At 30.9% G+C, this 21016-nt stretch overlaps 2 protein-coding genes across 4 annotated transcripts in view; both read right to left on the reverse strand.

The window, feature by feature from the left end:
- LOC136986347 (maternal embryonic leucine zipper kinase-like) overlaps positions 1-21016 on the reverse strand; it is a 261268-nt gene that overhangs the window by 94350 nt on the left and 145902 nt on the right. The gene's annotated exons all lie outside the window — the stretch shown is intronic.
- LOC136986300 (follistatin-related protein 5-like) overlaps positions 1-21016 on the reverse strand; it is a 135556-nt gene that overhangs the window by 9695 nt on the left and 104845 nt on the right. Inside the window, exons 4-12 of one of the 3 annotated variants that reach the window (XM_067283797.1) lie at positions 8289-8510; positions 6587-6820; positions 5821-6024; positions 5131-5297; positions 2982-3099; positions 2746-2904; positions 2534-2665; positions 784-1043; positions 514-699 (exon numbers count right to left, since the gene is read on the reverse strand). In XM_067283797.1, coding sequence (XP_067139898.1) covers positions 514-699; positions 784-1043; positions 2534-2665; positions 2746-2904; positions 2982-3099; positions 5131-5297; positions 5821-6024; positions 6587-6820; positions 8289-8510 — 1682 coding nt within the window. Of the gene's footprint in view, positions 1-513; positions 700-783; positions 1044-2533; positions 2666-2745; positions 2905-2981; positions 3100-5130; positions 5298-5808; positions 6025-6586; positions 6821-8288; positions 8511-21016 lie in introns of all 3 variants that reach the window. The other 2 variants (XM_067283796.1, XM_067283795.1) reach the window with 2 other exon arrangements.

Genomic DNA, 21016 nt, shown 5'->3' on the forward strand with positions numbered 1-21016 from the left:
AACTTTATGAAATTAAAAAAAATAATGATTAACCTTGAACTAACCAATGCTGAGATATTGTTTATTATAAAAAGTACTTAATGATAAATAAAATTGTCATTGACAGATGTCAAATGATTAAATTATGGTATGATTCTCAACTTTAAGAAAAAATTAGATTTGAAATATGAAAAAATTTCATATAAGAAAAATTAATACTGTAATTTGACTATTACTTTTAAATTTGTTTATTGTCATGTAATAATTATGTCAGTTTCATTATAAATCAGCATAGAACTTCATATATTAAGTTACATCTTCTACACTTAGCAGAAACAATTTAAATGAATAATGTGGAAAATGTGACTTAATATTTGTAAGTTCCAGCTCATGGTGTAGAAAATTAGAACTTCTCATTTAAATTTGGTAAATTTATGCTGTTTTGTTTTGGTCATTTTATTTGTAACTAGATTGATCATAAAATATAATTTTCTGTAATTGTCTCATTATAATAAAAATTCAATATAAACATACTAAATCAAAATGGCCATCAACAGGCTCAGGATGAACTGTGTGATGCTTCTTTTTTTGGCTGGCATCTCTTATTATTTGAATAGTTTTTGTGCCCCGATCTTCAGTCCTCCTCCAACACAGTACCCATACCTGATCTAAATGTGGAACATAGTGTAAGTCGACTGGATACTTATCAGTTACGACAACCTGGAAAGAAAAATGTATAATAGATTAAAAATTTACATTCATGTGTTTTTTTTTCTTGTAAAATCTATTTTAATAATGGCTCACATCCACAGCAACCATCTGTACTCTTGATATAATTAAAACTCTGTCTTTTGTTGGTTGCGATACATAGACATAACGATTGGCCACATTAATTGCACGTCCCCAGGAGCAATTTGTGCCTCGATCACCACATACGTATTCTTGTGTTCCGGGTATGATGTCTGTGCTTTGAATTTGATGGTAGAGCCTGCAGTTGTTAGGATCATACAATGATATGCCCCAGTCGTGAAGAACGAAAAACCGATGTTCTTCAGATGGAGCTGCTAAAAGAAAAGCAGTATTCTTTCAAACTTATCATGATTAGTCTAATGGTAAATCACTTTTAATGTCATTAATCTAATGCTTAAAATTTTTTTAAAGATTAAATTTAAAATTTCTTTAATCGAAAATTTAAGTAGAAATAATGTTGAATTAGAAATTTAAAAATATTTAGATTAATTAGAAGCAAAACATATATTTATAATTCGTTTTAAATCCTAGTATTAATAATTTAAGTTTTACTGCACATTGCAAATTTTATTATCTATTCCAGCAATTAATAGTCCACATTAAAAGCAATTATATTTCATCTTGTATTCAAGAGATTTCGATATCTGGTATGAAAATAATTCTATGCCATTTTAGACCAATGAAAATTGTAAAATACAATATATTTAAAAGGTAGTCATAATGGATAGTTCAAAAGCTATTAGTTTTCCTATCAAAATTCCACATTCAACTTGTATTTAGTTAGGAAAAGTTATTGTTGTGCAAATTTGAAATATTTGCTATTGAAAAACATTTCAAAGAAGTATAGTACTTATAAAGGATTGAAAGTATAAACTTTCTTTATTCATCAAACGTTTTTGGAATATTTCTCTGGCTTCGAGAGATACTGAATTTGAATTCAAAATGTTTTTAAAATGGAAAAATACTCTAAAATATTTGATGAATAAAGAGTTTTATATACATACAGGTTTATATAAGCATTTATTTGGAATGTTTTTGAATTCTTATTGTATACGTATACAAGTATACATTTTTCTTATATATCTGTTTTGAATATTATTGCTTAATCTTGATCAATCATTTAAAAGTTTCAGCAAAATTTTGTAAACATTAACATTTTCAGTACCATAAAATTGATAAGTGTTAATCCAAGAATAATTTTTGTTAACAGATAAGACAGTAAAGTTTATAATTTCATTTCTAAATCTTAAAAAAAAAAAAAAAGCACAAGTCTTGGTATTTTTTTAAATTGACATTTTCATTTCTTCATGAATTTATAATATGGTTCCAATTATAAGCCTTCTTGGCTGTGTTTAAATATAAGATTAGAAAATTTCACTTTGTGGAACAACTCGATTTATTCATTAATCTTCTTTGTTTATCATATTGTTTGAAATAAAATTATCCATAAACTTTAAAATGAAAGAATGTAAAGAATGGCATTATGCATTAAACTGAGTTTTAAATCATAAAACAATTATGAAACATCTTATCTAGCAAAGAAATTTCAACTGAATTAAGAATGCAATTAATAGTTTAGAAGTATCTTTAATTTGGACACAGCTAAAATGTATATAGAATTTCTTAACATAAAAAAAAAGAATTTATTATTCTTATTTAAATTTAAAACTTTGTAATGAAATGTTTGTAGATTTGAGATTTAAATATTAAAAGATTGTTATTTATTTTGTTAGAATGAAATTGATGGAAATTTTTTTTAAATAGAATCAAAATTACTTTAGTTCATATTATTAATAATAATTACTTGGCGTTGGTTGATCTTGAACTACAAGAGAGCTAATATCCCTGGTGGTTCCAGCAGGATTACTTCCAACACACATATAAGCACCAGTGTCACTATAAGTTATTTTACCAACTATTAATGCTGTTCCATTTCCTAAAATAGAAATATTTTTAAAATTATTTTTCATTTTTTCTACAAAACAATAACTATTATACTAAAAATTTAATACTAACCAACAATTGTATATTTTTCTGATGATAATCTTAACTCTTCGTCATTTTTCAACCACGTTACATGTGGTAATGGAACTCCTGTCACGTGGCATTCCATTTCCGTTAATTCCCCTGGTGCTCGAGATTGTAATTTTGGTATTGCATGCACTTCTGGAATTGCTGTAATGGCAAAAATGAAAAAACTTATATATAAACCTTATTTCTCATCATATCAAAATGCTTTTAAACAAACTTACTTTCTACATGTAGAACATGAGTTTGTATGACATCTCTATTATGTTGAGCATGGCAGGTATAGTTTCCACCATGTACTAACTGAACATTGGTTAAATACAAAGAACCGTCGACAAATACCTAAAATTGCAATAATTTAATTACAATTGTTTAATTGATATATATTCAAATGAGAAAATGACAGATGAAAACATTTATTTATTAAAACTATTATAAAAAGAATCATATTTTGTGATTAAATAATACTGGTGGCAACATAAGCACAGACAATTGTAATGTCCAAGTAAGAAATATCATTTGAAAGATATTAATTGATGCAAACTGGTAGGAAACAAGTAGCAAATCATCTGCAATTACTTATTTTGTGTAAAAGAAATGTTAACAATTTATACTATTTTCATCATCTATCACAGTCTTAAAATCAATGTTCCCTCTAATTTTTATTGTAGCTGAGCAGAAAATGTACTTCTCTGAGCATATATATATAAAATCTTATTTTTTTCCTATAAAAATTAAAATAATTAATTATAAAGTAGAGATTAAAATTCATTTTAAAACATATCTCCATACAAAATATTATCTTTTGTCAATGATTTAATGTATTTAATCGAAATATACGTAGCAATAATCATGTTGCAGACAGTGAGAAATAAGTAAACAACAATTCAAATCAGTATGCATGCTTGCCTGCGCAGCTTAGAGGGAACATTGCTTAAAACGTTTTTACATTTTTTTAATTCTGGAATGAACTGATATGAAGTAATTTCATGGGTGGAGTTATAGGGAAGCATCTCTCTCCAACATTGGCATGGAAAATTATTGAATTTTGAGCTAGGATGCATATATTAGCTATATGATTAAGAAATCATTAGTTGGCATCACTGATCAACATATCCTCCTCATACACACCGGGGTGTATATTAGATAAATACAACACTTACTTGAGCCTGTGACCTTTATTTTCACACTGGTCACAGGCTCAAGTGTTGTATTTATCAAATAATTAGTTGTAATTACTCATTGTTTTTAGAGTGATCTTTATTTAAAAGCTTCTGGAATCAAATATTGAGTCAAGGGTTGTCAAGGGATGTCATTTACTTGGCTAGGAATCTGCTTAAGAGAAATCCTGTGGTAACTGATGTCAACTGATTGAAATTATTTCAAATGAACAAATAATAATATAAATTGATGAAAATATATCAATTAATCATTGCATATAATAAGGTCTTTGAAACTGTCTACAAATACTACTACAGAAATAATATCAGTTAATATTGTTTTTCTGAATTTGATAAAATGACAATTTTTTTATAAGATTTTTTCATGTAATAAACTTAATAAAGTGAAATAATGCATATTTGAAGCATTCAACTATTTTCTATTATTATTTTATTTTATAGGGCTGTCCATTAATTATATATACAGTTTTTGAGCCATTTTTGACCCCCCCCTATTGTCTACAATGATGTACTTTTGACAAAGCCCTTCCCCATTAATTGCATACAGATCCCTTGACATCAAGAAATGACTTACTTAAAAAAGTTCTACAATATTTTTTGACAGTTTATTCACAGGACAAGTAGGCTTATAAGAACAAATACCAGTAAGAAAAGTCCATGTAGACAATGTCTGGACCTCTTCCCTCTCCATTATGTGCAATGTTGTAATTTTTGCAATCCTCCTTCCCTTCCTTAAACTGTCATGTAATTAATGGATAGTTCCATATTTATTTATTGATAGACAATCTTTATTTATAAAAATTAAAGAAATATAATTCTAACATATAGAATTTAAAGGTTTGGAGATTATTGATTGTCCAACTTTTTTTATGCATGATTTAATTGATATAATTGAACATTTAAAAAGTAGATTTGATTAATTAAAATCTGAATAACAAAACTAATATCATTAAATGCATAGAAAAAGTTTAGCTGCAGGCATTAACAAAGTAATTAAATTTTACTGCATTAGATTAGAATTCCTCATCAAAATCTGAATATTAATATGTTGAGAGGTGCCTCTTGTGATTATCTAATATAAATGATGAAGGGAGGAAAAAAATGTGATAAATGTTACAAATCTCTTGACAATAAAGACAAGTTAACAAATTTCTGGAAAAATTTTCTTGAAGAAGAATAAAATGTTAGATACCTTTATCTCTTCTTCAGTTAACACTGACAAATCCATATTGTTCCTGCGCCACACTATGGGGGGTGGAGGAGTTCCTGTCACATCACACTTTATTTCTACATTATCACCAACACGAGCTGTCACATGATTTACTTCTAGAGTTTTGTCTAAAGATACAACAGATACACCTGTAAAAACATTTAAATTCTATCATCAAGTGATCTACCTTTGATCTCTAGCTGTTAAAACAACAAATTTTTTAAAAAAATCAAGTATATTTTCAGAACAAACTTATTGTGGATTTTAAATATATATATATACAAAATTAAATATGCAATTATTAGTTTGAGAAGCATTATTAAATAAAGGCATTCTTTTTAAATTATAAATAAAGCAAGCTGATTGAACTCTTAATTTTTGATGATTTTTTATTGAGCAATATTTAAACTATAATTTGGATATGAAGATTTACTAATGTATATCATCATTAACTTTATAGATTTTTCTGCATTATTCAAAGCTTTTATTGGAAAAAGATTCATGAGAAGAAAATCATCATAAATATAAATTTGCTCATTTTAATCCATTATTAATTACAAATTACAGATATATTATTATAGAAACTGGACTTTTTGTAAGTAGCAGTAAAAAGAAATATGCCAAGTAAAGTTAAGAAGCAGAGAAAGCTTTCCAACTTACTGTATAACTTACTAAAAGCAAGATAGAACTCATTTATGTTCAATCGTCCATCATGATCTGCATCATCAAACAGCAGCATGTCAGCGAGGATGCAAGAGGTAGACAGTTGACCAAGATGATCTTTTTCTGCAGCTTGCCACAGCTCTTCAGCTTCAAGTAATCCATTGTTATTTTGATCATAATGTGAGAACATTATGCTAACCAAATATTCATTCCCTGGTCAAAGATTAAAATTTTAATCTCTTAAAAATTCAATTTAATGTTTATTTACAAGATATTAGAGGTATCTACATAATATATTTAAGCTTAATAAAGATAAAATTTGTACATTACAATTTTAATCTGATTTTCTAAGGCTCTGAACACAAATAAATATGCAGCTATTTGCAAAAAGAAGAAAGTTTTCTCTTAAAAATTTCCAATATTCACATAAACTAAACTTAAAAAAGCTATATTGTTAGATTTTTAAAGGAGCAGCTGTAGAAATGTTGATAATAAACCGGATAATGTAATAAATTATGGTTAATGAGGATTTTAACAGAATAATTTACTTGTCTTTTTCTTATCAGTTACTTGCAGCTATTTAAGTTAATTAAAAGCATCTTTTATTACAATAATTACCAGAAGATCAGCTTTATCTTAATGAAACGTTGACACTTGAATAATTATTTCTGTTAAACAGTAAAAATATCACTTTTTGGTAAGTTTGAGGGAAACTTGGTTTCTATTTTTAATTCTTTACCAAACAGTAAAAGTTTTACTTCCTATATTAACTCACCAGACTTCTTGCTATCCATAAGTTTTGCATTGTTGTACAATAGTAAATTCTCTTTCATGAAATCATATTCTTGTTGCGAACATTCTCTCTGCTGTATAGTATCCGAAGGATCTTCGGTGGTGCTGGTAGAAGACGAACGTGAATCCGGTTGGGGTAGGTTAGTCCACGAAGATGGCATTTCTGTTCTTTTCTCGGTTGTAGCATAATCCTCCTTTATTGTAGTGCTTTCGTAATCTAAACACAATGATAAAAATAAGTTAAAATTGCTATTGAAATAAAAGACAAAAATATAATTAATTAAATTAGTTTTAAATCATGCTACATTTAAAACAAATAAGCTAATTTATATTAATTTAAAATTAAATTTATTATTATTATTTAGATTAGTTAACTACTATACAGCTGAACTTCTACGGTTTCATTTTGGTACTTGAATTTTTCTTTTGTTTTACAAGGAAAGTAATTAGGAGAGGTTGATTGTCAGTTCATAACATTTCTCAATTAAAGTAGCCTAAACACTGGCATTCTTTTCCAAGATTAAGACTTCAGAATAATAGTCAATGTTAACTGGGATAAACAATCTTAATTGCCTCATTTTCTGGAAAGATGAGAACTCTATAATTATTAGAGAGGTCATTCTAACACATTTTATTATTTTATCTTCTTTCTGCACAATCAGCCTATTATATTTGTATCTTTCTAACATTAAATAAAATAAATTTCTATTGGAGAATATAAAATGTGACTTTAATCTCAAGTTGTGAAGTACTTTGTTAAAAACTGAAAAATGCTCCCTTATATTTATGCTTTAAAATAAATATAAAATGATAAAAAGCATGGTTTAATGTGAATTTAAGCTTAAAAATCAAAAACTTTTTAAAAATTTCATCTTGCTCCTACTGAAATGTAATATTATCTTACCTTATAAAAATCAATAAGAATTGATGACTTTAGAATTAATCAGGAAGCTACGGATAGTGGTATCTGTATGGGCAAAGGAGAATCTCATCCTTTCATTTGGAAATTGTATTTGCATTTAGGGAGTCAGTTAATTAATAAAGTCATTAAGGATGAAGTAAATTAGTGAAAAAATCAATCCTGAAAATTAGTGGAGTTGGCATTCAGGTGGTAAGTCCAATTAGCAAACAATTATCACCAAAAGTCGACATCATAAAACGAATTCTCATTAACAGGTCGAAAATGATAATCGAAAATAGAGATACGATAATGTCTTCATCAAAAGGTTAATGTCCTCTTAGAAAACTGTCAAACTTCTTTTTATAAATGGTCGTATTCTGTATGTAAATTATAGCATTTTTAAGATTCTTACCTTTAAATACCGTCAAACCTCTAAATAAAGGCTAGTGACAGGAACATTAAGAATAAGGCCATTGTTTGGAAGTTATTGGGCTGCAATTTGAAAACATTGTAGACTTAATTTCGTGTCTGTCTGTTTGTCTGTCCTTAATCCCGAGAACGGTATTAGATGGAAGACGAGACTAGATGTAGAAAGCTTGGCTTAAGCTTTCTCATAATTTGTGCAAGGTGAATAGATATTCTTTAATAATCACATTAAATACATTACTTTGGAATGTAGTTTGAGATTTTTATTGCTCTAGACTACCTTATTATGAGAAACACACAGTATTAAGGCTATAAAAGGGGGAGGGGAAACCTACCCAATTTCTTCTCCTGTACTTACCTTTCTTCTTCCAGCAACCGCCTTTGTGGTCAATAGTAATAGCTCTTCCAGTCAGGCAGGCAGCCCGGTGTAGTTCGCAATGATTGACGTAGTATGCTCCATCGGATCCACATACAGGTTTCTTCCTTTTTTTGCAGAACCTCTGGCAAACGCACACCGCTTCGCCCAATTGGTTGGCTTCGCAATCCCTCCATCTTCCACACATTATCTTCTTACAGGGATCTGTCATAAGAGCAAGAAGTGGAAAAGTTTATCATTTCGCTCGACCCCTACAATGTTTTATGTAAAGTCGTAGAAGAGTGCCCTTACTAATCTACTTTTCTGAACACGTCAATGGGATCAATGTTAGAAATTCGCCTTGTGCCAAAAAAACAATAAAAAATAGAAGAGTACGGGGCAGAATACGGAATATCTTTAAAAGGTTTCAGATACCAACTTGTGAGATAGAGAAGTACTTTTGTTTTATGATCAGTGAGTTTTCTGTTGGAGGTTTGCAGCAGGTTGTAAAGATGTGGGTCGGATGAATGTGACAATCGTCTCACGTACCGATCCAATATGCTGGATATTAAGTAGGATTCGAACTTTACTAAAAGTGTTTGAATTGTGAGATGATTTTTTTAATGATAATACTTTCAAGATGCTTAATAATCGAACGGATGACTTCTCCACCATTCTTAATGCACGACTTCTCTCACAATATTCAGGTATTCCTACTTGAGTTTCTCCCATAAAACTTTTAAGAAAATTCCTACTACTACTTAACTCTTGAAGTCCAATCGTGATTAAGAATAATCGTATTTATTTTTTAATTCCAAAATGTACAAATATTTATCATCTCACGGATATTAGCTATGAATTTTTTATTATTATTTTAATAAAGGCTGTCATATATTTTGATGAAGAATTAATAGCTTTTCCATTCTAGAGAATGCTGAACTATTAAATTTCCCGAAAATAATAATATAATTAAAGTTTTTTAATTTTAAAAGAAGCAAAAATTCCTAATTTTTCAGCCATTGTCGTCTCTCATCTTGAGACGATAATGGTTGAAAAATTATCTCATCATTTCTAGTTAATCTCTAAAATTCTTCCATATAATCTAGTGAAAAATTCAGTATTAAGAATTCTTTTCAGTTATAATAATGTCGAAGAATGTGAAAATTTCTTATTTATCCCTAAAATCGATAGTTTTCTCTAAAACATCCCGAAACATCCGAGGATTCTTTTCTCCACCTGTTATTTAACTACAGAACTTAATAAGAATTATAAGAAAATAATAATTTTATAAAGAAAAGTCTTCGGAAATTAAATTTACCCTAAGATATGTGAAAAATTAACTACAAGAACCAAAATTAAATTTCTCCACGGAGCCAACTCACCTTTTACCAAAACATTTTCTCCGAGTTCAAATGACACTAAAGAGCAATTTGTTAGTTATAAACCATGAAATTCCAAAGCTAATGAGGAATTTAACTCCATTAATTATCATTTCCCACACAGGAAACCAAAGGTTTATGTTTACGGACCTTTCTACTTCCCTTTTATAATTTCATACTTTAACGATTTGCTCCTTAACGCATCTTTAAATTGCTCTCGACAGATGGCAGCAGTAGAAGGATCATCCCCCCTCCTGCGACGAATGCTCCAGGCTATTCGGAATAGAAATAATAATAAATTCTACTAAAATATCATCATTGTGTGATTTAGGAAGTGTGGAAGATTATTATTATTCTTTTTTTTTTGTTTTTCAATACACGAATCGTGGATGGGAACAAATTAGATTTTAAAATGATGTAGAAGAGGAGGCTCAGCTTTAAAGGGAGACGATAAAAGTGCTAATTTTTGCTTTCTATTTGCCTTTAGAGGAGCGCAATATCCTGTACAAGGCGCGGGTTGGCCCACAAAAAAAAAGGTAAAAATGGGAAAGAAGAGATTGTTAGGTTTACATATCGTATGCTGCTCTGTTGGGGTTATATGGAGATGCAGCAGGAGGGGGGATAAGTGGCGCCTAGCTTTCGGCGCCAGACGACGCTATTGACTTTCGGTCTTGGACTATTTTATTAGCCACTTGTCTGTCCGCTCTGAAATATGAAGTTGTAAAAGTTGAAGCGGCGATGCGGGGTGGGAAGAAACTGCTCTAATTAACAGGCGAATGGAAGAAAAGATGCTCTTTGTTGGAAGAAGAAAATGTTTGTGACTGCAAAGTGGAGTGTTGTTTTGATTAAGGAGGAACACTGGTGTTGCTCTGAATAAAGAAAAGTAACGCTCCGAGGAGATTCAGAGTTGTTTCTATTGGATGATGCGTTAAGTAATACCAGAAATTTAAGAAGAATAGTTATTCCATATTATCTTTGTTTATTCGTGCCATATTCTTTTTTTTCCCCTCCTTGCAATGTTTTATTTTCATACTAAATTTCCACTAATGTCGTTTTATTCTCGGTCCTCGAATCCTCGGTTACGAAAAATCTCGTAAAAATATGTAAAATTGAACTATTTAATCCTAAGATATGCGAACATCTCTGCATATCTATAATCCTCGAGGATCATTTTACAGTTATGAAAAATTATTAATTCGATATTTTTCACGAAATGCGCGTAAATTCTTAATTATATATTTATTTTAGAAGCTTTCTTAGTCACACGAAAATTATTTAACACGGTTTATTCAACGAATGTACGCGAAAATCTCTATTTCTCTTTAATCACTTAAAGTTTATTTAGTTTTCTAGTATGATAAATATGTTTAAAATTCAATTATTATTATTATTATTATTCTCGAAAATCACGTCTTAACTACAAATTTATGTGGCTAAAGTGGACAGTTTCCACCATTACATACTCATAATGGTGGAAACTGTCCACTTTAACAAAATCAAAGAAAGAAATTCGGAAAAATCTTAATTAGGACTTAGATTTTCTATCTTGTTTCTGTAATATCCGGTGGACATTAAAGGACCCCAAATTTTAGTACTTGAAATTTTGATTCGTTTATAATCACAACAAAAATGATTAGAGAGATGTCTCCTCTCACTTTACATGCAAATGTCTTCCAACCGGACATCCCACACTAGAAAACGAACAAACAAAAGAAAAATCGGAGAGTTGAGTGTGTGGTACAAGACCGATTTGCATGTGTCGACAGAAAGGAGGAGTAGGAACGAGAATCCATCTTTGCATTTAATTAAAAGGAGCCAGATATTCTTTCGGACATCAAAGGAGCCTTTTAACATCTTATGTTGTCTCCTACAAGAGGAATAGCTGTAGGCAAGACAGAAGCGGTATATTTATCTGCGATAAGCCATCGATTCTGAGAGTCAAACAAAGACGTATTTACATAACACGACAGAAACGGAAGCTTCGATATTTCATTCCTTGTCCTCAATCAATAATCCTTCTACTTCAAATTACGTAGGTGCACTTAAAAAGCAAAAAGAAAAAGTAAATTTTCCCCTCCAGAAATAAAAGAAAAGTAATATCTTCGTTTTTTTCTGTAAATAATTCCTGCTAAATTATTTCAAAAAGTCATTTAAATGAGAGAAAACAGCGTTAATTTTTTTTGTGTTCGGCTTCATCTCAAAGTTAACAGTCGCGCGGCAAAGATACATTTACAGGGGCAACCTAGCGACTTCCAAGCAAATTATATATCGTTTTCGCTTCCATCACTTTGCATTTATTCAAAACCGTGAGTTATATTAATGTAGTTTAGTTGATTAAACAAGATTTTCTATTAGAGGCAGCGATAAGGCTGACATTTTTCACAAAACTGCTGGACCTGTCACGCTCACACGTGATCCGAACATTACCTGTCACAGAATATGACTAATTGCGTTTTGGTCTACGCGGTCGGGCGCCTTTTTGTCGGTTCCATTTTTTTTTTTTTTTTTTTTTTTGCGTGGAATAATCGTTAAAGAACTGTTCATCTTTCACATAAGCTAATCGTAGAATTGCTTTATTTATGGTGAGTCAACGCTTCTTCATCTTTCAGGTCTCTCCTTGTCTAAACGAGGGCATTACGTGCTTTATCTTATTAACGTACCGATCACGCTATCACGTGACACTGGCGAAGCTTCTCGAATTATTCACAAACTGTAGATAATCGCCTGTTCTTTTCTCTCGTAAAACTGTTTCGAGAGCAAAATATGCCATTGTTAAAATAACTCCATAGAGGGATATATCCGGGGTTAAACTCCTCTCTCTTTCGCATCTGGTGTACAGACGGGATCGTAAAGTTATTTCTCTTGACACCATTTTCCATCAGTGAGACTCTTGTTCGAGCGAATCTTGACTAGGATTTAGACCTCTCCCTCCTTTCTACAACGTCCAAAGAGGTTCCTGATGATTCCCAAGGCGACCGTGTGCAGAAATCTCCCATTATCCGACCCCATGGGGATGCAGTATAACCAGAGACGCAATCGAGTCCCCAGGGATCATCCCTGTCATCTGTGGCAAGCAGTTAAGCCCAAATTGTTAACATCAAACCGTGAAATCGTTCTAGATTACAACACTCTCGCTAAAGAAAAAAAAACCTGCACAGGGAATATATTTTTTATACAGAAAATAAATTCGAAATGGGGAAGTATCTAAACTGGAGAAGCGAATTTAAGTTAGTGCAGCGGCAGTAGAATCAGAAGAAGAAGAAAAGGAGGAGGTGGAAGAAGAAGCAGCAGCAGCAGCAGCTGCGTTTTTCTTTTGAAATTCTCGATGTAACTTTTTGTGTATTCGAATCAGATGGGGAATCGCATGCAATATCCGTAAAATTGAATAATTTAAAGAAGCTAAATCCGGTAAAGGATTCGTTTAAGGAAATTTTATTCATAAGAATTGATAGATTGTACGATTAAGTTATAAATAGGAAAAAGAAAAAATTGTATTTAGTATACTTTTACGACAAAAATCGATAAGGAAAATTTTTCTACAGAAAATTAAAAGAAAAACGTAAAATAATTTTCTTTATAAATCATATTTTAATGAACTCGAGTTCAGATATCGTTTACAAATGATAACTTTTTTTAGAGTAAGGATTTTTTAATGATACTTAAGCAATTGCAACATTCAACTCCCATCACAAACTGTTACATTCTATGCATTAAAAATAACTTAAACGTGCTTTTATATAAGAGAAGTTTATTAAAATTTAATTAAATAAAAATCGTGATATATAAGTATGTGTATTATATGCATTTTATGATAAAATATTTACATGAAATAAATTAAAATAAAAAAAAATTTATTATATGTTTGAAAAATGTAATGATGCGTAACCTTTTTAAAAGTTAATCTCAATAAATCTAAATTTATTATCTCAATAAACGTAGGCAAATCTCCAGTCCACAAGCCCAGATCATTCGATATTAAAACTCCATTAGAAAATAACTATTCGCCTAATTTATTCATCATCCTACTCAGGATGGTTTTATCTTCAATTCTTATGTAACTCATCATTTCGTGTATCCTCCTTTTCTGAGATCATATTCCTCTTCCATCATCGTCTTTTCAATTGAAAATCTTATCTATCCGCCCTACGCTTTAACCTATTCTAACCTCCCCTCTGTCCTCTTCATCCTTTTCTCGTTAATCAATCCTTTTTTTCGTTCACTCCTAATAATCCATCTCTACCTTAGTCCTCATCCCTGCAAACTCATCATCCTTCTATCTCTCCATTCACTTCCCCGTCAGTTCCTTCATTCATCTTACAATCCCGTTTATCCTTTACCCTTTAATCCATCTCTTCTCTCCGTTCATCTTCCTCCTCCTCTTTCCTCATATTCACCATCCCATTCTTCTCTTGTCCATTCGTCTTCTATCCATTCATCCGGCTGTCTGGATGTTCTTCCTTAGTATAAATATCAAAATTCCGAATTTTAATCCTTAAATATATTTTAATAAAATGATGACTAATCGCGATACGTCAACATTTTATGGTGATAAAAGTTTATTAACGTCGTTAAAAAAGAGGAAATGACTAAAACTGCTTTTGTAAGAGTTCAAGCATTGCAGCAAATAAGTCACGTAAAGACTTTAGTACATCATAACCGTAAAAACAAACAACATATAATTACGCGCAGCCATTCAAATAACCCAGAGGAAGTATTCGATCGACTTTTACTATCGATAAAAATAATTTTAAACAAAGCTATCAACGAAATAATAGCAAATAATCGTAAATAATATCCTCTTCGCTTAAAATTACTAAGAATTAACTTAAACTGAGCGACCGAAAAAAGAAAAAATCGCAAACTTCCAGCGATATCGCTCGATCTAGAGCGTAAGAGAAACGTGATCTTACCTTTCTACAATGGATACTAACACGTGCCACTTCATCACTTTCTTCATTTAGCATCCTTTCTCCAATAGCGAGATTATCGTGATAAAAAGTTGAAAAAATGGTATACGAGATAATTAGGCTTGACCACTTTGTAACGCTGGAAGCTAAAAAGTAAAACTTTGGCTTTTTTCGGATGCAGCGTAACGCTAACGAGCTTTCTTTTTGGTAAAAATGCCTCGGGCCCACTGTAGTTTTCGCTATGGATTCTAGGTTCTCGCTGTATTGAGGTAGCGAGAAGCGAACTGCAGCAGATATTCATGTGTAAATTAAAACTGCTAGACCATCTATTAAGAATACAACTAAAATAAATCCGCATACAGATTTTTTTTCTTATTTATCAAAAATCTTAAAAAGAGCAATCAAGAGAATCGCAATCTATGTAATTTTATGCTGTACATGTTTACTTATGCGTCTAACATTCATAAATCCAAATTTACCTTCGTTAATATCGTCTTTATCTTTGTTAACTAAACATATAATCAGTTGTAACAGTAAAATCCGAATCTTATTTCAAGAAATTAATTTTTTACTTCATATTTAATAATACATTTCTACTTGTAATCTATCATTAATGTTTACCATCAACGGATTCGCATACAGTTTTGTCGCTATTTTTCTTATTTACCAAACAATTCTTTATTTAGAAGAGTAAAATCCGAGAGACGTCCACGTAAAAATCGATTTTTTACGTGTCGAGCCGGAGCACAACGAAAAACTGCTATAAACATCAATCAAATTCTGGAAACCAAAAAAAGAAAGGGGGCAGAGGTAAACGACAGCTGTGCAATTATTTTCATTCAGTTCATCTCTCTTCTCCTCTTCCCTCCCCCTTTTATACTAAACTTTTAGTCAGAAAGATTTGATTACGCTTACTAAACCAGTAATTGGTTCCAGAAGATTGTTGCTAAATTAAACCACGGTCTGTCACAGTTAATTGGTTTCAGTAGAGGAACAGGACATCGTTCCTTCTTGCTAATGTAACAACAATCCCCTAGAGGCATCTAGACACGAACAACAATCTGTTCCACCAATCATGCCCGAGCCATCGACATTTAACCAATAGCAAAATGGCATTTTTGTCGAGACTTAGCGACGAAATAATACATCTCCACCCTTTTCTTGTTTGAAAAATTCTCCCCTTCCTGTAGTAGTAAGTGTCTGGTCGGTGTGGTGTAGAGGCGTGTTTTCAGTCACGCCAAGTGCTGAAAACTCTCAGGATCCCTCTCACACAATTGAAGCCTCTTAACATCCATATTTATGGACTTTCGATTAGTGCAATGTGTTGAAGTTTCTGTTGAAACTCTTTCCAGACAAGTTTAACGCTTCTTTAACAACAACAATAATAAGATTTTACCAATGAAGCGGTTAAAATTCTTGTTTTTTAAGAAAATTCCTTATATTAAATAGTAAATACGTTCTAGAATTTCAGAATTTATATTCTAGAAATTCTGTCAGTAGAGTAAAAGTAAGATTTTTTTTTGAATTCCAGGAAATTCGATTATCTTATAAATATTTTCAGTTGAATTTCAATTTATAAAACTTATTTGAATAAAAATTTGTCAATATTTTTTACAGTTGAAAAGAAAAAAGGGTTGATTTTTTAGAATTTAATAGTTATTTGTGAGAAAACTTTGTTCGAATAATTGTGAGTTTAGAAAACCTGTTGAAGAGATAATAATAGCTGAGTAATCTTTTGCGTTATATTCTTGAAAATATCTTGAACTTGTTGGATTCGAGAATCTTGGATTTAACGTTGGGAAATATATGTTGAATCAATATTGGGAAAATATATTGGATTCAATATTAGAAAAATAAGTTGGATTCAATATTGGAAAATATGTTGGATTTAATATTGGAAAAATATGTTGGATTCAATATTAGAAAAATATGATGGATTCAATATTGGAAAAATATGTTGGATTCAATATTGGAAAAATATGATGGATTCAATATTGGAAAAATATGTTGGATTCAATATTGGAAAAATATGTTGGATTCAATATTGGAAAAATATGTTGGATTCAATATTGGAAAAATATGTTGGATTCAATATTGGAAAAATATGTTGGATTCAATATTGGAAAAATATGTTGGATTCAATATTAGAAAAATATGATGGATTCAATATTGGAAAAATATGTTGGATTCAATATTGGAAAAATATGTTGGATTCAATATTGGAAAAATATGTTGGATTCAATATTGGAAAAATATGTTGGATTCAATATTAGAAAAATATGTGGATTCAATATTGGAAAAATATGTTGGATTTAATATTGGAAAAATATGTTGGATTCAATATTGGAAAAATATGTTGGATTCAATATTGGAAAAATATGTTGGATTCAATATTGGAAAAATATGTTGGATTCAATATTGGAAAAATATGTTGGATTCAATATTGGAAAAATATGTTGGATTTAATATTGGAAAAATATGTTGGATTCAATATTGGAAAAATATGTTGGATTCAATATTGGAAAAATATGTTGGATTCAATATTAGAAAAATATGATGGATTCAATATTGGAAAAATATGTTGGATTTAATATTGGAAAAATATGTTGGATTCAATATTGGAAAAATATGTTGGATTCAATATTGGAAAAATATGTTGGATTCAATATTGGAAAAATATGTTGGATTCAATATTAGAAAAATATGATGGATTCAATATTGGAAAAATATGTTGGATTTAATATTGGAAAAATATGTTGGATTCAATATTGGAAAAATATGTTGGATTCAATGTTGGAAAAATATGTTGGATTTAATATTGGAAAAATATGATGGATTCAATACTGGAAAAATACACCGAATTCAAAAATTTAAAACTTTTTTGAACTTTAAATTTTTGATGATTGTAGGAAATTGCTGCATATAAAATTGTTCAGTTCTAGAGTTTTTGACATTTCTTTTGGAGAAAACCGTAAGATTTATAAAACACGGAAGAATAAAATATTAAATTCTCGAGTTAACAAATGAGATAATTACTGAAATTAAGTGAATAACAGAATATTTTTTAAATAAAAATATGTTTAAATTTTAGAAAATCTTGTCGGAAAATTTATCAATTTGGAAAGTTTTAAATATTTATAACATATAATTTTTCAATTTTCTCCCTCATTTACACATCAATTTTTCCTCGAATTTTGAAGTCTCTGCAGCAATAATCTGAAGACCGGATAAGGGGGAAAAAAGAAACTCGTACAACAATAGAAAATTAAAGACGAAACGTGCTCTTACACTTACAAAGAACCTCACTCATAACTATAGGATTAAATATGGTAGACATAACAGCTGCTATTAAGAACAAAGAACGAAAACACAAAAATTTATTCTCCTAAGATAAGCAGCTCCGCTCCCGCCCGTTTTATTATTAATTGCTGAACATATCTGCTTAATGACATCTTCAGCCCTTCATCCAATTAAGTAAACTTCCAATTTAGCTACGAAAATGCTACCGACGATCCATTTTCTTCCGGAAAAATCTAGAAAATTTCCAAGATTTATACTTAACTCTAGGTCAATTTCTTTGTTCTTTGTCTAGTTTTCGTCTTTAGTAAAACCCCCTCTTTACCTCGGTAGCGTATCCTAGTATACGATGATGGCACATGGCATGGTCTATATATTTAAATATTGACTCGATCCGGTGATCACCTCGAAAGCCAAGTTCTCTTTCCGGATGTCATCTGCAGAAGAGAGGGATGAGGATGCTGAACGGGGAGATGGCATAAGGTTATGAAGCTTTTCTAAGCAAACAACGTCTGCAACGAACTGGGTGGAAAATTTCTTTTGTGTGGGCTTGGACTCTTATATAAATCCATAAATAGAATTTGTAGGTTTCTATTAAAATGATAAGCTGGTCAAGAGTATGGCCTTACGTTTTATTTTATTGGAAAAGCAGTTCTAGTTGCTCTTTTGCAATTCTGGAAAGTTGGAATTTTTGCTGAAGGAGCGCTCTCTTTCTCTTTCTCTATATGCAAGCATCTTTCTGGTATAACTTATCATAGGAGGGAGTAAGAAATTTCCATTTGTTCTAACGTCGTTAATGAAGAAAGATGGAAGCGGACAATAAAATATCACGGGTTTTCAATGACCGCGGGTTATACTAAATCTAGCAAAACAGGAGATGTAATCAAGGAAAGCATATTTTTGTTACTGCAGTAGCATTTTCTATCCAATGCCTTAAGCTATCTTCTCGGAAGCATATTAAAATTTTACAACCTCGCCAGCGCATTTTACGCTTCAGATAAGGCGAGTTGCATTTTGTATTCCCACCTTAAATGCGGAGAAAGGTCAATATAAGATAAACATTCGTCAAAATATGTTATAGAAATTTATTCAGACGGAATTCTCGCAAATAAAACACATTTCTCTCTATCGAATCTTTAGGGAATTGATGCGGAAGAGTTTCATCTTTTCTTAATTTATATAATTTAATTCCGTTTTATACGTGCTCGTTATATCGAAGTATCTCTTCTATTCCCCCGTTATAACGATCTTAGCGTCGTTAGATTATGTTTCTGCTATTAAATAGCCATTAGATGTTGTATAGTTTATCAAACTAAGAATGCTACCGCAGTAATAAATCTTCCATCTTGTCAACTAACGTGTATAAGTTACGTGCGTGTTTGTGCGTGATTTCTTATAAAGTAGTGTGACGTGTGACTGGCGTGTTAACTTGGAGTTTTATTTGTTGTTATGCCCCTTGTGCCGTAGAGTTGATATCGCATGTGCATTTCCAGCCCGAAAACAAGTTCGGAATTTTTGTTGAAGGTGTTGAGATGATTTATTATTCTCCCGTTCCTTGGCTCCGTACCAAAATTTTTATGCCCTACTTTCTCTTGGAGAAAGGGAAAAGTTTTAGATGTTAGTTGGGATGGAGCTACCTCCATCCGGGTCAGATACTAACCCAATAAAAAAACGTTTGAAGCCAATACAATAGAAGATGAAAACGTATTCCTTTTTAAATGCCATTATGGTAACATTCGATGAACATAAGGCGTTCGGACGTAACCTGAAGTGGAAAGAAGAATAAAATGGGGTCAAGATGATATCAAACAGTTCAAAGTGTTTCAGATTCAATAGTGCGATAACACTAAACACTGCTGCATCACAACAAAGCTATTATTTCTCTGTTACTAGTACAATAATAAAGAAGCGCTATTACAGTGCAGTTACTTTCCCCGTTATGTTATTTATAACAGAGGAAAGTATGGCGATGGGTGATCCCCCAAATTTTTACAATTTTTTGGACTCGAGGATCTTGAAACGTCAAGGAATGCAAAAATATTCGGGGTTTTACCTGTACGTATGGACGTTTGTGTATGGAGGGGGCACGATTTTGTTCTTTCTCTTTGAAGCTTAATAACACTTGTGTTTTTTGTCGAAAATTTTTGAAATTTTACAAGGAGATTTGTATATTAGGGGGATTGATACTATTAAATTTTGGTGGTTAAAGGTTGGTAGGATGGGAGATAAAGGGGGATTGTCGTATCCCCGGTAGGGTCGGACTTAATGACGATTTTACTAGTTATTAGCATTTATAATTTTTTTTTTAAATATAAAACCCATCCCTACCCTGAAAATTAAGCTTTTTGCCATTTTATAATAGAAAATTTTAAAAATTACATTTTAAAAATATAAAAAGTTTTTAATAAAATATCATAACAGATGGCACAACGCGCAGTTTTAAATGCTGCCTGGAAAGTTAAGCAACTTGTTGCTAGATTTTTTTAATGTTCTTAAGTTAGCGTCGTAAAGAATGTTTTCTACGGTTCTCATTATTTATATTAATACGTTGTTACTACGGCAATATATTGTAACAATAATAAGACGGAATGCATAATTTACACTTGAAACAGTAGTTAAATTAGAAGCTACAGTCCCAAAAATGTCGAGTGAGAATTGCAAGAACAGTATCAAATTAGTCCTTACTAATGCTTGTTTATTTACTGAATTTACTATATTATATCTTATACTAAACTTTTTAAAACACCTTATTTAGTTATTATACCAATATTATGCGAGAAGTTAGTTGCTGGAATTTAAAGTACATCCATTTTTTCTTCTTCTATAACGAAGAACCCTTGTAACATAGCAGCACCTAATTGAAGATTGACGAAAATTGAAAGTCAGATTAAATTTGGAGAAATGGCAATCTGCATCAATTTTTATCCGGATAGTGTGGAGACGAAAGCTGTTATATGCACCTCGAACCCGGTCGTCTACGCTTCTTTTTATATTCAGCGATAAACATCTCTCTCTTAGGTTATAATTCCATTACTAATAATTTTATTTGATCACATAAAATTGCCAAAACTAATAAAATCAACCGATTTAGAAATCTCTTTTCCCTTCCACCAGAATAATACTCCAGGAAAGAAGGAAAAAAAAATAA

Source organism: Centruroides vittatus, unplaced genomic scaffold, assembly GCF_030686945.1.
Source record: "Centruroides vittatus isolate TY-2023 unplaced genomic scaffold, ASM3068694v2 scaffold_1015, whole genome shotgun sequence".
Lineage (NCBI taxonomy): Eukaryota > Metazoa > Arthropoda > Arachnida > Scorpiones > Buthidae > Centruroides > Centruroides vittatus.